The sequence below is a fragment of the Psammomys obesus genome, unplaced genomic scaffold, assembly GCF_907164565.1.
Source record: "Psammomys obesus unplaced genomic scaffold, mPsaObe1.curated_primary_1811, whole genome shotgun sequence".
In the NCBI taxonomy this organism is placed as follows: Eukaryota; Metazoa; Chordata; class Mammalia; order Rodentia; family Muridae; genus Psammomys; species Psammomys obesus.
Genome location: NW_026596101.1, coordinates 2,142,839 through 2,159,333, shown reverse-complemented (window position 1 = coordinate 2,159,333; position 16,495 = coordinate 2,142,839). Strand labels below are relative to the sequence as shown.

Genomic DNA, 16,495 nt, shown 5'->3' with positions numbered 1-16,495 from the left:
CACTGCAGGGAGATACCAGTGCAGGAGAGAGAGAGAGAGAGATAGAGAGAGAGTGAGAGAGTGAAGGATCACTGGGCTGAACCTCAACACTGGCCATGAGAGTAGGTTCTCTCACAAGCTTCACCAATAACAGAGACACATACCTTTTAAAACCAAACAGAGTGCTATAGAAAACTCACTAAAATCCCTACCTTACAAGCATAAGAGCCTTAGTTTTCATCCCCAGATCCCACATAAGCAAAAGCCAGTGTGGTGGTCCATGCTGTTAACACTAGAGCTAGAGAGGCAGAAACAGATACCCTGGACTCACTATCCAGACAACCCAGCCTGCTTTGTAAGTTCAGGTCAGGGTAAGACTTTTTTACGTAGATCCTGACTAAAATGCTCAATCCCCATCCTGAAGGCAAATAGGATGGACATCAGAAGAAGAAGAAAACAGGAAACAACCTAGGAACCTGCCACAGAGGGCCTCTGAAAGGCTCTGCCCTGCAGACTATCAAAACAGACGCTGAGACTTATGGGCAACTGTTGGGCAGAGTGCATGGAATCTTATGTAAGAAGTGGGAAATAGTAAGATCTTGAGAGATCAGGAACCCCACAAAGAGAGCAACAGAACCAGAAAATTTGAACACAGGGGTCTTCTCAGAGACTCATACTCCAACCAAAGTACCAGGCATGGAGATAACCTAGAACCCCTGCACAGAGGTAGCCCATGGCAGTTTAGTGTCCAAGTGGGTTACATAGTAATAGGAAGAGGGACTGCCTCTGACATAATCTGATTGGCCTGCTCTTTGATCACTTCCCCCTGAGAGGGGAGCAGCCTTACCAGGCCACAGAAGATGACAAAGCAGCCACTCCTGATGTGATCTGATAGACTAAGATCAGAAGGAAGGAGAGGAGGACCTCCCCTATCAGTGGACTTGGGGAGGGGCATGCATGAAGAAAGGGAAGGGAGGGTGGGACTGGGAGGGGAGGAGAGAGGGGCTTATGGGGGGGATACAAAATGAATAAAGTGTAATTAATAAAATTAAATTAAAAAAAGAAAGCCAAAAAAAAGTGTAAACTGTGCATGAGAAGAAACAATACTCATGATGGTTTTCTGACCTTCACATGTGCAACACACACACATACAACACACACACACACACACACACACCACAGTACACATTCAACCATTTGTTTTTTTCATAGTCCCTTCTACTGCCAGGGTTCCCTTCTAGCCACTTTCCATTTTCTGTCTATTCAACCCTTGCAGTCTAAATTCCCAAGTGATCTGGTTGAAGAAGCCATCCTGATCCTCCCATCTGGGCTTCTTAACAGATGCCTTCTTCTGTACTTCTGCTATGTCCAAATTATAGCAGTTATCTTAGCTAGGCTTGCAGTCTGGCTCCATAGCGCAGCCCTTGCTGTTACTCGGCAGCAGTCTGCAAAATTGAGTGAAAAGTATGAGCTTCCCTCTCTATAGCTCCTGGCTTGTGTATTCTTCAGGGCACACAGAGTCTACTGTTAAAGCCCTCATTCATGGCGCAGGCATCTGTGCATTTGTTAAAATGAGGAGCTTATTCCTTTACGTTTCTAACAGGTTGAACCCTGCTTCTGATGTGAACAAGATGCTACACACACCTCTACTAAATCCTGCCCTCTCCAAGCCCCAGGCAAAAGCTAGGTTAAATTTCTCAGCCTGCAGATCCACCACTAACCCACCAAAGCTCCAATTCTAATGTAATACATTTCTGGGAATTCTGGCATTCTAATGAAAGTAGCCAGGGTCAGGCTCTGACTAAGACTTTTGCATTTCTGGTGAGCTTATGAGCAAGATTACTGGTTCGAGGACTCCACAAGAGCCACTGGTTCTAACCACAGCAGCAATGGCAGCCAAATGCAGGCTTGTTTCCTAGGGCTTGTAATGAGTAACAAAGGCTGCCTTGTGTGTTGCCATACCTCCAGAAGAAACTTCAAATGCTCATGAGATTGTTTTTGGTACATTAGCAAAAATATTTAAGTCCTTCTCAGAGCCATAAACATCTGGGAGCACGCTCCTTTGTTTGTGCCTGTAGTGTTGGTTCAGTCACATCCTAACAATAAATCAGAAGGCAATGGGGGAGAAAAGACACTCTGGAAGATTCCGTTCCAGTGATAGACAGATCAAGGAATGAATGAAAGTGGAGAGAGGAACAGATGGCCCCTCATAGCAGTCTTTCCAGACAGCGCTGGCATTTGGAGACAGCCCTGGAGCCTGGCTTGAGCCCCAGTAGAGCCTTTTATTAGGCAGAGCCCCACCCTTCAACACTTGACGCCTATGGCCCCATTCCCGGATGTTCTTCTCTGTTCCCAGTAAACAGTGAGTGGCAGCATATTGATCAGGAGCCTTTTAAGCCCCACACAGTCCCTTTGCTGTTATGCCAAGTCTCCCAGAGGTCAACGTGAACGAAAACACCCTCTCTCTGTCTCCTTTTCCAGATGTCCCTGGGCCAGCAGCAGTCCGCAAGAGGAGTGGCTTGTCTGCGGTGCAAGGGAATGTGCTCCGGCTTTGAACCTCATTCGTGGAGGTAATGGATTTGGTCAAGGAGGCTCTGTCCGCTTTTGTTTCTTGAATGTCCTTTCCAAAAATGTAGGTGGTTCTCTTTGCTCACATGATATAGGATGGATACTAAGAAGAGCAGCTAGGGAATGAGGGCCTTCCTGCTTGTCCCAATTCAGCAATGAGTGGATGTCATCAAGATCTTATAGAGCACAGATAAGGAAAAGTTGTTTGCATTTCATAAACCATTTCAAGGTAGATGTTATCTGGTCTAGCAAAGATTATATGGATTTTTTTTTCTTGCTAAAACTAAACATCTGACAAAAAGCCATTTAAAGGAGGGAGGGTTTCTTTTGGCTCACAGTTGGAGGGGATACCATCTGCCATGGAAAGGAAGGCGTGTGGCAGGTGGATTCATGGTGGCAGGGGTGTGCAGTTGGTACTCCTCACATCTTTGTGAAACAGGAAGCAGAGGCCAGACAGGAAGCAGAGCTGGGTTATGAAAACTCCAAGGTCCCACTTTTGTGGACTCACTTCCTTTAGCAAGGCTTCACCTCTTAAAGTTTCCATAACCTTATAAAACAACTATTAGCTAAGACCAAGTATTCAAACATATGAGGCTATCGAAGAGATTTTGCATGCAAGCCACAACATATGGCTCTCTAAAGATGGACTTGGGGGATGGCTTTGGGGAAGAAATGTCTCCTCTCAGGTCTGAAGATGGGCTTTATCTCACCTGCAGCATCATCTCTGGGGTGGATTTTAAACTAGGTGTGACTCTTGAAATAAAGGTCAAAGGCAGAGCTGGGGAAAGAGTTCCTTCAGTAAAGTGCTTGCCTTGCAAGCATGAGGATTTGATTTCTCTTCCCAAAACTCAAATATCTCTAAGAAAGCAAAAGTAGGAGGATCCCTAGGGCTTACTGACCACAAAGACTAGCCTTGGCAACTGCTAACCTTTGAAAGTGCTGGAGCAATCAAAGACCTTCTCTCTCTCAACTAACAGGAAAGACAACACCTGAGATATGACACCAAAAGTTGTCCTCTGACTACACACCACACACACACACACACACACACACACACACATACGAGTGGGAAAACAGGACCTGTGATTCACATCTGTACAAGAGGAGTGTCAAGTTCATCTAGAGTTCTGGAATTTGTCTTTCTTCTTTTATCACTGAGGGCTCTAAAAAATATTGAGGCTGCCAACAAACATAATGGCCCAGAAATCTTCATGTCAGCATCTAGAGTTGTGGAGGGCACAACCTGGGTAACTGTCTCTGCCATCACAGACAAGGGAGAACACTCTCTGTAGAACATAGTAGCAAACCAAGACATTTGTTCTCAGCTTCCTATCATAGCCTGGGCATTCAATGGAATCAAAATTCCCCAGGTGTTTTCTAAGATGTGGACATCCATGGTGAGATTGCAGCTGAAAATTATCTACTATACATGAGACGCTATCTGAAAAAGAAAACAACCTAGTTGTTAATGAGCAAACTCTTCTATATCGAAACATTGAGGCAACATTACACATTAAATAGTATTTCTCTTTTTTGCAAGTATTACAAGGAAGATGGGTAATTGGGAAGAATTTATTAGATGGCACGATTTGAACTTGGGCCTGAGTAAAACTTAGCCTCTCACTCTTAAGCATCTACACTATGGTGGGTTGTGAGCTTTTGAGCTCTGCCCATTTCTTGACTCATTTCCCCAGAGAAGCCCACATGATCTTCTACAGGAATGGGACCTGGAAAGTCATACAACCTAGCCCTTTGTCCCCTATAAAACTTCCTTTTTCAGTTGACTTGCTCCCAGCAGTGAGGTCCATCCATTTCTGTTTTAGCTATTTCAGTAGACTATGGCCTTCGGAGAAGTTAACTTATCCATCGGGTCAACCCTACCAGTCCTAAATCTTCTTTCCATCAGTTCCTCAGATAATATTGAGGAATCTCTTCAACTCTGGGTGGACAGTGGACAGAGCCAGATGATCTTTGTACCTGAGACAGGGAGTGAATGTTCCCTCAATGCACAAGGCTCAGTCCTGGGCTGCTGTTGCCCAGCATCCTAACAGGGAATGTGGTTTTGTTCTCTAGTTGTTAAAAGAGGCAGAACAAGTCTGTCTCAATCATTTATGCTCCCTGAGAGCAGAAACCTCTTTGTATTGTTTTAATCCTTATGTTGCCTTGTCATCCTGCCCATGGTTTGAGCAGCAAGTCAATTTCTTGGGAAGCATAGATCGTATCTGGAGGTCCTACATTGAACATGTCATCTTCCATTAGAATGACCTACTAGGAGCTTCAATTCAGTGATATCACAGCATCTCAAGGAAACACACTTTCCACACAGCTTCATGTCCCCGTTTTCACAACCAGTTTTTAAAGATACTGTAGTAGTTTTATTTCTGATACCATGATAAATGCCCCAATAAAAGCACTTTAAGAAAGAAGTTATTTATTTGGGCTTACAGTTCTAGAAGGTATATAGTCCATTTTGGCAGGAAAGGCATAACAGCAGGAGCATGAGGCTGGCCCAACACATTGCATTAGCAGTCCAGCAGGGAGAGCAAACAGGAAGTGGGACCAGTCTACAAATTTTCAAAGCCCACCTCCAGTGACACTCTTTCTTCAGCAAAGCTCTACTTCCTGAAGTTTTATAACCTTCCAAACAGCACCATCAGCTGGGAGCCAACTGTCTACATGTGAGCCTATGGCGGATATTTCATTTTCAAATCACAACAGATATTTAAACAGCCATTTAAATCAGTCAACCTGGTTTGGAAGGAAAGCCCACAACTAGTGGATTTAACTAGGCTTACCTAATACAGAATAGAATGCAATTCTCAATTACCCACAAAGAGAGGCAAACGGGCCACTTTAATGCCACTTAGGTTCTTTTGGGAAGTGTATGTGTCCCTCATGATGTGGGTACCTGACAAGAGTTAGGGTAGAGTGGAAAGGTATCTTCCTCATCTGTCTCAGTGCTACAATGTGCCCAGCATTTGGAAGAGCATGAATATCAGGGGGAAGTAATGTGGACAAGATCTCAAAGAACATCAAATAACATGTTTGTTAACATTTCCCTATCTCAAATGGTTTGCATTCCCAGAGGCTCAGGTAGCATCCTGAGAGCCCACATTAACCACAGCAGCCCACAGCAGCCTCCACATTCAGTTCCATGTGTGAGATATAGGGAGATCAGGGGGTCAAATGGAACACAAAAGGCTTACAGTTGGGGCTCTCCTGTGTCCAACCCACTGTGCTTTTCTTTCCCCTACTACTGTCATCACCTCTCAAGTAAAAAGGACTATCCCTGTCCATCACCAACTTTCAGCCTGCTTCTCAAAAGGAAAGGCAAGAGAGTCCAGTGTATTGTGAGATGCTTACTTATACATATCAGCAGACTCCTTCTTATGGGACCAAAAGTCATGTGCCCCACTGTTCATATGCCCCACAGTACCCTTAAGGTCCTTTGTCTCCTATGGTCCTGGTTTAAATCCTCCAGGTCATAGATTTAACTCTTCTCACATGGCAACTCACCAAATGTGGACTTGGGATGCAAGCATCCCAAACAACATTCCGCCCATCATGCCACACAAGATGCAGCCTGATACTAGATAAGTGGTAGGCTTTATTTTAGCTTCCTTAACTCAACGTTTTCTGGATTCCAGACCACAGAACACCGGGCTCTCATCTGTGTGTGAACTCCTCACATCCTGTGTTGAGTTAAGGCTAGCAGAGGCACCCCATATCCCATATAATTCTATCATAGTTCAGCCTCCTCCTGCTTTGTGTTAAACTTCCCTCTCCTTCTGCCATGCCAGCTGTGAGCTCCATGAAGGATCTAGTTAAACCTCCTCTTCAAATGAAATGCACTTTTCAACTCCTCTCCCTTACCACCCCCTTCCAACACACACCGTTGTAATTTGGGGGCTGATGATGCTCCATTGAGGGAGGGTGAACTATAGGATCCTTTTGGCCACATCCCAGGCTTCTATCCGCTAAATGACAGGGCCATTGGGCCCCCTAATCATGATAACGAAAACTTCCAACACTGCTAGCTACCCACTAAGGGATATGATCGGACCTGAGAGACCATGGATATAAGATACCCAGTGATACCTCTGACAGCCTGACGGGAAAGCAAGCAGGGCTCTTTCGGGTTGCTTTGACCCCATCACACATCTTCAGCCAAGCCCTCTTGCCTTGCCCTAGTCCCTGTATTGTTCTTAACATTTCTCACTCTCCTTAACAATCTCTTAAATTGTATGCACTGGGGCGTCTGAGACACTGCACAGCTAACTATGGTGACAGGTCTGAGAAGGGAGGGGAGAACACTTTTCTTCTCACACCATAGAACTCTCTGGAGTTCTAAAACTTAACAGCATGACACAAAACAGTCAAACACTTCCTTTTATTAATTGTCAGAGAGAGAGAGGCACCAGGGCTTTCAAGTGAACTTGAAACGTCCCCAGGATGTATCTCCTCCTCCTCCTTCTCCTCCTCCTGGGCCCCTGACAGAACCACCCTCCCAGGACATCAATCTCCCCAGCTGGAAGGTTTTACTCAGTTCACTCCCTTTCCCCTGGCTTCTGTCCACAAATCTGAAGAAGATTCCCACCAGATCTCACTTCAGTGGGTATGCTGAAGAATTTCGACCAGAACTTATGCAGTTCATGAATCATAGGAGACAATTTTAATGATTCTTAAGAGTAGAGAACTTAGCTTACTTTTTTTTTTCTGTAAAGGGCCAAGTAATAAATATTTTAGGCTTTGCAGGTCAGAGGGTTTCTGTTGTAACTATTCAACTGTGCCAAAGCAACCAAGGGTAGACATACAAATAAATAAATATGCACGTGTTTCGATAAAACTTTATTTGTAAATAGAAAGTCAGGGGCCAGGTTCAGGCCACAGGCCACACACATTTTGAATAAATTAGCATTTGCCATGGTAACTACCAAGGGGGAAACTGCAGCTCTTATTTACGACCAACATGGAACACTACCTTCTCTGATGGTATTTGCATTCTGAGTTCACTAAAGCTAGACAGAAAGAAAGACAGGTGTGCCGCCTCAGTACCATTCCCCGTCCCGAGGGCCGTGTCGGCCTACTGCCAGTCTTTCTAGGTAAATGTAGTGAAACTTTGCGCTTGCTTTCAAAACAGTAGATGCTGCTGCTAGAGCTGATGCACATCTTTCCCGGGAGATGAGCTCACTTGTTCCCACTGTCCCCCAGGAAAATCTGCAAGTCTTGTAAATGCAGCCAGGAGGAGCACTGCCTAAGCTCTGACCTGGAGGATGACCGGAAGATTGGGCGCCTTCTGATGGACTCCAAGTACGCCACCCTAACTGCCAGGGTGAAGGGTGGAGATGGCATCCGCATCTATAAGAGGAACCGCATGATCATGACCAACCCCATTGCCACCGGCAAAGATCCCACCTTTGACACTATCACCTACGAGTGGGCTCCCCCAGGAGTCACCCAGAAACTGGTAAGAATAGCTTTTTCTGCTTGAGTGATTATTTTCCTTCCCCCTTAAGTATGAGCTGTGTCACAGATTCCTGAAATTCAGTGAAGAGGTAGGAATGGCTGTAGTTTTAGCTCTCCTCTTCTATCAGGTTAACGACTAAAAAGGAAAGACAGTCTGGGCCTCATTTTTTCTCACCCACAGAATGGGTAGAGGTGTTCATATGAATATTTGGGGGCTGTCCAGTTCTATACTGGGGAGGGGGAGCTGCATTCATTGTGTCTTTTGGGCTCCTCACTTCTGAACTGGTGATGTTTTATCATGGATCTCTGAATGCCTGTTCATCTCTGCAAGATGTTCATTTCCATGTGAAGTGATCTGGAGCCCTCAACAAGCCTGTGGGAAAAAGGAGCACTCCTTCCTCCTCAGACATGGAAGCCTGTTGATCTCAGATGGAGGAATGAATGAATAGCTCTTAAGCGTTCTTGAATTCCACCACCCTGCAAGGCAAAAGATCCCTTTACACAACAAGAAACAAAGAGTGGCTTTTGCAAGTGGCCCAGGTGAAGCAGGGGCTGATGGCTGGCCACAGAGGGTGGTATCAGAGCCGTGGCAGAGCCAGGACATGCCACAGGATCCAGTCCTAGTGTGTGAGAGCCATCAAGCAGTATTCGAAAAGTCAGTGAGACACGAGCCATCAAGTCATAAAGAGCTGGCTGAGAGTGTTAGGAAGCAGCTAGTAAAAGCCCCGGATGGGAAGCCCATCTAATCAGGGGCCGCCATCAGAGGGAGGGCCCATGATGAATGCTGCCTTGTAAAACTGCCTGCCTACAAAGCCCCCCTGTCTGCCGCACAGCTGGCTGGTCTCAGTTCTGGCGCTGGCCAACACTCTTTTTTTCACTTACCCGCCCCTCTCTGTTTTCATTAGCAAGTGGTCATATCTGATTGAATTTTGGAAGTGGGACAGAACCTGGCTGTCCATCATCCTTCCCTACCAGAACGAAAGTTAGAGAACTCTATCAGCCTTCCAAGCTGGTGCCCATCAGCCTGCCTGTGCCTCTGTATCAAGTACTACTGTGCACTGGTCACCAAGCTAAGAGTATTTCACCCACATCCTTGTGTAATTTCCCAATGTGTTAGACATACACTGTTACAAGGAAGCTGAGGCTCAGAAAGAGCCTACAACTAGCCAGATGCTCAGCTGATTTAGGTGGAGTCAAGCCTTCATCTCAGGCCTCCATGTCCACCCCTGTCAAAGCTTAGGTTCCTTCACCCCCACCCCCATCCCCACCCCCAGGCCATTAGGACTGGTATGTGGGAGAGGAGGCAAGGCTTCCAAGAAGGGAATGAAGTAGGCTTTGGCCACTAGCCAGGAAAGAAGGGGTAAAAGAAAGAAGAAGGAGGGAGTCAGCATCTACTGTTCAGTCTGCATGTATGTCTTTGAGTGTCTGCCATGCCCTGTGTGTCACAGCCTATTTTAATGGGCAGCATACCCGGGCTTGTGACTCTCATGCCTCATGATCTGTTCTCACATCCCAGGTAACCACTAACAATCAGCAGTAATCTCCCTCCCACTGAGCCCATTATACCTCAAGAAGATTGTCTTTAAAAAAGACAGACCAGTGCCAGACATTGCTGGGGTTCTAACTCTGCTATCTTATTGTATAGCGTATTAATCCATAATGAGGGCCTGGAGGCCTGGGCTAAGCAGGGTCCCCAAGTGAGCCCTTCATCAACAATCGACTAGTAATGTCTGTCATGGCCATCAGTAGAAAAGCAATGGCAAGGCCAGACTCCACAGCCTCACAGCACATACCAATGGCAAGTAGATATGTAGCGTCTTGACAATGCAAAGATGGAGCCACTACACAGTTTCGACAAGAATGCTAGGTCCTGAGGAAGGAAATCACCCATTCCCTAAGAATCCTCTTGCAGCCACATATACCCACAGGCAATGCAGAGTTGTCAAGGGACACTATGTGTGCAAAGATAATGAGGACCAATACTATGGGATTCCTGGGGTAGGTACTGAAGTCCAGGGAAAGAGATATAGCCAAGGGACAGGGGATCCTGATAACATGTGACAGGGAAGAAAAAAGCTTGAGACCCAAGCTCCTGGGCTCAAAGCTGTCACTGTGCTTGTTTCCCAGGTTATATCAGTACCGTCCTCCTAGGCTTCCATGAGAATTAATGGGGTTAGCTGATGTATAAGAGCTCTACATTATAAGAGTCCTGGAATGTGCTAAGGTCCACCAAACCGTAGCCTATTCCCACCACTGTTAAACCACTAAATTTGCGGAAGCTGGTGCCCTAGCAAGAAAAGCAGTTATTCCTCTAAGAGATAAATCCTGCAAGTAAGCTGCTTCAACAACTTGAATCAGGAGGTGTTTCCAGAAAAGCAAAGCTCTTGCCTCCACCTTTCCAACCCCCTACTTTGGAAAATGAGGCCAAGACATTCCCTGGGCAGCATCTCAGGAGGGGCTGTGTGCATGACTTGGCCAGACAAAGCTGTGTCCTAATCCATCTCCTTGGCCCTGTACCCTAACCTAGACACTGGCTTATTCATCTATCATGTCTCACTGTGTTCTGATGGCCACAGCCCCTTCCCTGCCACCACTCATTGCCCCCAGAGGGACTGATCATAGTATGCCTGTTTCCACTATGCACACAAAATATCTGTCTTAGGGCTCCCTTCCAGACCCTCCAAATACCCCTCTGATTGCAATCTGGTAGTGCACAAAAGTCTCTTCACTGATTCCAGATGATTCCTGCATACTCAAAGGACTAAGCCTCGGTTCTTGAGAGCTAACTAGACAATAGTCATGCTATAATCCACTTGCTATTTCTCAATAAGTAAAATAAGCCAATACACTCATTGCCTCCTAATACAGGGTAGGGAAGAATCTATGTGGTGTTCAAGGGGATCTGTTTACTCCTTTGTCCCTTTTGGCCCTCTTTAAGCTGCCAGCTGGAGCAAACCATCAACTTCTCACTCTCTTTGTTGTGAGAAAGTTCAGGCAAGGTGGCCTTTGTTCCTGCCTAGTGGTCATGTAGGCTGCCCTTAACTCGGCAGATGACAAAATTGGGGTCCACTTGGGTAGATGGGTTAGTTGCTGAGCCTGTCCCCCACCATCCAGTCTCTGTCCACCTCCTGTTTCTGCAAAAGAACTTGAAAAGCAACTGGGCATGTGCAGATAGACCTGGAGTTGACCAGGTGTACCATGAGCCTTTTTTGTGCCAGCAAAGGCTCAGAAGGGGCGGGGGGTGTTTCTGGAATCTATGACATAGTCAACACGAGGGGATCCACAGTCCGATGTCAGCAGAAGCTGGATATGGCTCTTGTCTTATTCAGAATTTAGTTATTAAAAAAATCCTGTGACAACCAGGCCTGGGACATACCCACCCCAGGTTCTTCTCCCAGTTATGCAGCTTCCTGTTGCTGTGACAAATGCATGAGATAATCAACTTATAAAGAGGAAGGGGCTGTGTGAACTCCTGGTTTGGGAGGTTTGGGTTTGTGGTCAGTAGGAACATGATGAAAGCTGCTTTCTTCACGGCTAGCAAGCAAAAAAGGACCAGGGGTCCTCTCTACCCATTCAAAGGCTTGTCCCCAAGTGACCAAGAAGCCCCACTACATTCCACCTTGTTTAAGTGTCTGCCACCTCCCAATAGCACAAATCAGGAAATCAAACATTAACACATGAATCTTGAGGACAGGTAATACATTGTGGGATCTCTGCTCACTAGTATCAGACATCTTAGGCTTCTCACTGTGATTTTTAGTAGAGGTTTACATTTTAATTCCCATAATTCCAATAAATCTAGTTCTGAGCGGCTAGATTCAGGCCAGCGGGGTTCAGAGAAGATGGACAGTGGGAGCCAGGTAAGCTGGTAATGAGGGAAGGGGAAGAGCTGGAAAAGAGTCACCCATAATAAACAGCTTGCCTCTCAGTTTCTCATACTATGGCCTTGACCTTTGTCACCAGCTGACCTCCCATCCCTGGGACCCGCTAAACAGAAGATCTCTGACTGTGAAGGAAACAATAGTTATCTGTGAACACATTAGTATTCAGACAATTATCAGTCACATAGTCAGGGAGTGCTATTGACTTGAGACCCTGAGGATTCTACTCTTAGAGATGCTGACACGTGTTTTAAAATTAATAAACCATGAAATGCCATATTCTCATAATGATCTCATTATACTGCTAAGAAAAGCAATTTTAAACTGGATTTATTTTTCCTTTAATCAGGAGTATTGCCCATGAGGTAAATGAAGTAAAAATGTTCCATTCAGAAGGGAACAATATCCGCCCTGCAAAGCCAGTGAATCTAAAATGAGCGTAGTTCTCACCAAAAATGAGAATCTGTGGTTAAGCCTCAGGCAAGGAAAAGCTCATGCAAGCCCCTCTAAGGTGTTACCAATTGTTACAGCACTTCTACTTTTTGGAGAACTCTTGAGTTTTCAAAATCCCAAGGAATGAGTAACTTGCCTTGCTTCAGTTTCCCTGCTAGGTGCTTGGGGTCCCAGCTGATTTATCACTTATGTTTGTTTCTTGCTGGTGTTTCACTGAAAGGTAGTTATATTAGTCATTTTCCCTTGTTGCCATGACAAAACACATGACAGGAACAGCTTACAAAGAAGGGCTTATTTTGACTCACATTTTGATAGGGTGTAGACCATGAAGGTGGGAAGGGAATGAATGGTGGTGGCAGGAGTGGCTTATGGCTGTGGCAGTGGGAACATATGGCCAATGACTATTCACATCTCCATAGAGTAGAAAGCAAGAGGGAGAGAATTCTTGAGCCAGGAATAGGCTATAAATCCTAAGGCATGTCCCCTCAGCCACCTACCTCCCAAAGGTTCCACAGCTCCCCAAAATAACACCACCAGCAGAGTCATGGGAGACATTCTGCATTCAAACTATAACAGTAGTGTAAGGTCTTAAACTTTTGGCATCACGTCCACAGTATGCAGATTCTTGGGTGCCACAACTGCCCTGATGATCTGGGGACTTGCACTTGGGAAAGTACACTTTAGTGACTTTTCCAAAGACTTCTCACACACTGGGGCAGTTAGCAAACATGGCAGCTAAGTATAGGTTAGTATAGGCCCATTTCAAAGGAGAAAAGGCACAGATAGGAAAACAGAAAGCAAGGGGAAAGGAAACTGGATGAGCAGCATGGAGTAGGTGGTGCAGGCCTATTCCTGAATCCCAGAGCCTGCTGGGCTTGCATGGTGCTCACTTTTGCATCTGAGAAATATGTGCAGAGAAATGATGTGAAGGTGGCTGCAGTTATACAGCTAGCATGCCTAGGGCGAGGATTTCACTCTAAAATGAGCTAAATCCAGAACACACACACTTATGCACACCCATGCACACACACACACACACACACACACACACACACAGCTGGCCAAAGCTTCTTTGAAGAGAAGATACAAGCAGGCTTTTTTCTTTCATGAGCATCTCCATCAGCAGAGGTAGCAATAAAGCACATAGACTGGAGGACCAGAGAGAAGACAGTCCCATGCAGGCCCAGGTCAATTGACATTAGCCTCTATGCATTCCTGTTGTCATGATTCCGTAACAGTTTTAGGATCTGGTCACTGCCCAGAAAGTAGCAACAGAGAAGAGGTTCAATGGAATGACTTCACTTTGGTGGCAAACTTACTCCCCTTATTTTTTCTTGTGCTTGTATCAAAATACCTACCAAATACAACTTAAGAGGAAAAAGTTTCTTATGTCTCATGGTTTGAGGGACAGCCCCTCCCAGTGAGAAAGTGATATAGTAGGAGTTCTAAGTGGCTGGTCATGTTGTATGTGCAGTCAGGAAGCAGAGGAAGGTAAAGGAATGCTGATGTTTTTTACACACTCTGAGACTTAGAGCCCATGGGGTGCTGCCACCCACATTCAGGGTGGATCTTCCTTCCTCAGTTAAACCGTCCTGGAGACATTCTCATAGATATACCACAAATTGTGTTTCCCCGGTGATTTTAAAGCCACTCAGGCTGACAGTGAATATTAACCATCCCATCTGTCGTCATTGTCATTTCACCTCAGAAAACAGAGCAAATTGATCTTCATTTCCATTCTGACAGAAACTGAAATGAGTAAAAAGACACCCTTTCTCTTCCTAATCACAAAGGGAAAAATCACAGTAGTGCGCAGGGACAACAAAGTAAGCCCATCATCAGCCAGCCCTGCCATGCCTAGACAATGAGCAAAGGGAGAGTCAGCCAACAGGTGTGACTCAGTGTTTGTTTCTCACCTGTGCTCACGGTGGTAGACCATCTGCCTAGCATGTGTGCTGGCTCAGTTAACTCTCCAGGGAGAATTTTTAAATGTGTCAGTCAGAAGGCAGCCATTGGACCTACACAGCCAGATGAATTCAGACACAGGCACACATTCACGCTTCTAGCACCAAGGGAAAGATACAGAAGCATCTCAGTATATGCAAGCTACAGGGAGTGCGTTTTCCCCTTTGCATTAATTCTCTCACCTATGTATTCTTATTTGAGACAAGGGACAGGTATTGCTTTGTGGCTTATAAAAGGAAAACTAAAGTTAAAAAATAAATTCAATGAGGCTGAGGTGATAGTTCTTGTAACAAAAGTGCAGGCCTTGCAAGCATAAGGACCTGAGATCAGTCCTCCAGAACCCATTTTTTGTACGGCAGGCATGGTGACATATGGAACCCCAGTTCTGGAAAGGCACAGACAAGTGAATCCTGGGGCTTGGTGACCACCCAATCTAGCCTATGTAATGAGTCCAGGGCCAAAGAGAGACCTTTTCTCAAACAAAAGGTAGATGGATGTCCTACTTTACTTTCTGTTGCTGTTACAAAACACTCTAACCAAGAGCAACTTAGGGAAGGAAAGCGTTTTTTTATAGCTTGCACTTCCAGATCACAGTCCATAATTAAGGAAAGTTAAGGCAGTACTTAAGTAGGAATTCAAAGCAGAACCTGTGGAGGAACATTGCTTGCTAGCTTACTCGGGCACTTGCCCTAGGAATGGTACTTCCCACAGTGGGCTGGGCCTTCCTACATCAAATAACAATCAAGACAACCCCTCAATGCCCACAGACCAACCTGATAGAGACAGTTGCTCAACTGACTCTTTGTGGGGTGATTTTAGGCTCTGTCAAGTTAGCTAGTGCTAACTAGGACAATGGCACTAAAGGAACAACAGCAGCCCAGTTAGCTCTGGCCTCTGAATGCATGTGAACACACACACACACACACACACACACACACACACAAAGAAATGAAAGGAGAGAGAGAGGTAAGAGGTATTTACATTTCAATCACTGGAAAGAGTGGAAGATTGGCATTTTTTGTTCTTGTGTCTTAGCTCCTGTGACCATGAACCACAGCCATGTGACACTGTCTCTTCCCCTCCATCCTCCCTAGGGCCTGCAGTACATGGAGCTCATCCCCAAGGAGAAGCAGCCTGTTACAGGTACTGAGGGTGCCCTCTACCGCCGACGCCAGCTCATGCATCAGCTTCCTATCTATGACCAGGACCCCTCTCGATGCCGTGGACTTGTGGAGAGTGAGCTGAAAGCAATGGAAGAATTCGTCAAGCAGTACAAAAGCGAGGCCCTTGGGGTGGGCGAGGTGGCCCTCCCAGGGCAGGGAGGCCTTCCCAAAGAAGAAGGCAAGACACAGGAAAAGCCAGAGGGCACAGAGACCGCTGCCCCAACCACCAATGGCAGCCTGGGTGACCCATCGAAGGAGGTGGAATATGTGAGTGTCCCTTGTCTCTGGTCTGGCTGCAGCTGCCCAAGCCAGGGCTATGCGGTCAGGGTCCCATCTTGCCATACTGTCCTCTTATACATGTTGTTTACATCATTTGCAAAAATAACATGGGCTAAGGTCAAGTGAACAAGGTACAATTGCCATACTAATAGCAGTCCCATGTGATGATGGCATGAGAAGCTGGGGAGTAGATGACATGAGCCTAGGGAGGCCAGATGATGTGAGTTTCAGCCTACTCATGCATCCATCATGGCATCATCTCTTGGGTTGCAGGAAGTCAAGCAAGAAGAGGTCACAGTCCCATGTTGGTGGGAACTTTGGGCTGAGGACTAGACCTAAAAGGGGCAAGCTGTGAGTCAGATGTAGGACATGGTTCCAGCTATGTGGCTGCCAATTTTTCCCAGCAACAGTGTGGAAGACACATATACCTGGGGCCATGTTGAGAAAACACAAAAGAGAAGCCAGTATTTCACAGGTGAAATTCTCATGGATGGGTTTGCCCTGAGTTGTTCCAGGACTGGAACCATGGGGCTGATGGCCACTATGTTTCTACCAGGAGGGCCTTTTCCTTACCCTTCAGCCAGGTGGCCCCTTTTGCCACTACTTAACATTTAGTTATAAAAGTCCCAGCACAGGGATCCCTTTGTTTGATGGGTCGTGTCACTGTGGCCAGGCTATCTGACACAGCAACTTAAGAAATGACAGTTGTATTTGCGTTGTGGTTTCAGATTGTTTAACCAA

The 16,495-nt window shown here is 46.0% G+C and overlaps 1 protein-coding gene across 1 annotated transcript in view; it reads left to right on the top strand.

The window, feature by feature from the left end:
* Positions 1-16,495, top strand: part of Lmcd1 (LIM and cysteine rich domains 1) — a 62,566-nt gene that overhangs the window by 31,382 nt on the left and 14,689 nt on the right. The window contains exons 2-4 of the mRNA XM_055628532.1: positions 2,461-2,549; positions 7,759-8,014; positions 15,407-15,742. Coding sequence (XP_055484507.1) covers positions 2,461-2,549; positions 7,759-8,014; positions 15,407-15,742 — 681 coding nt within the window. The remainder of the gene's footprint in view (positions 1-2,460; positions 2,550-7,758; positions 8,015-15,406; positions 15,743-16,495) is intronic.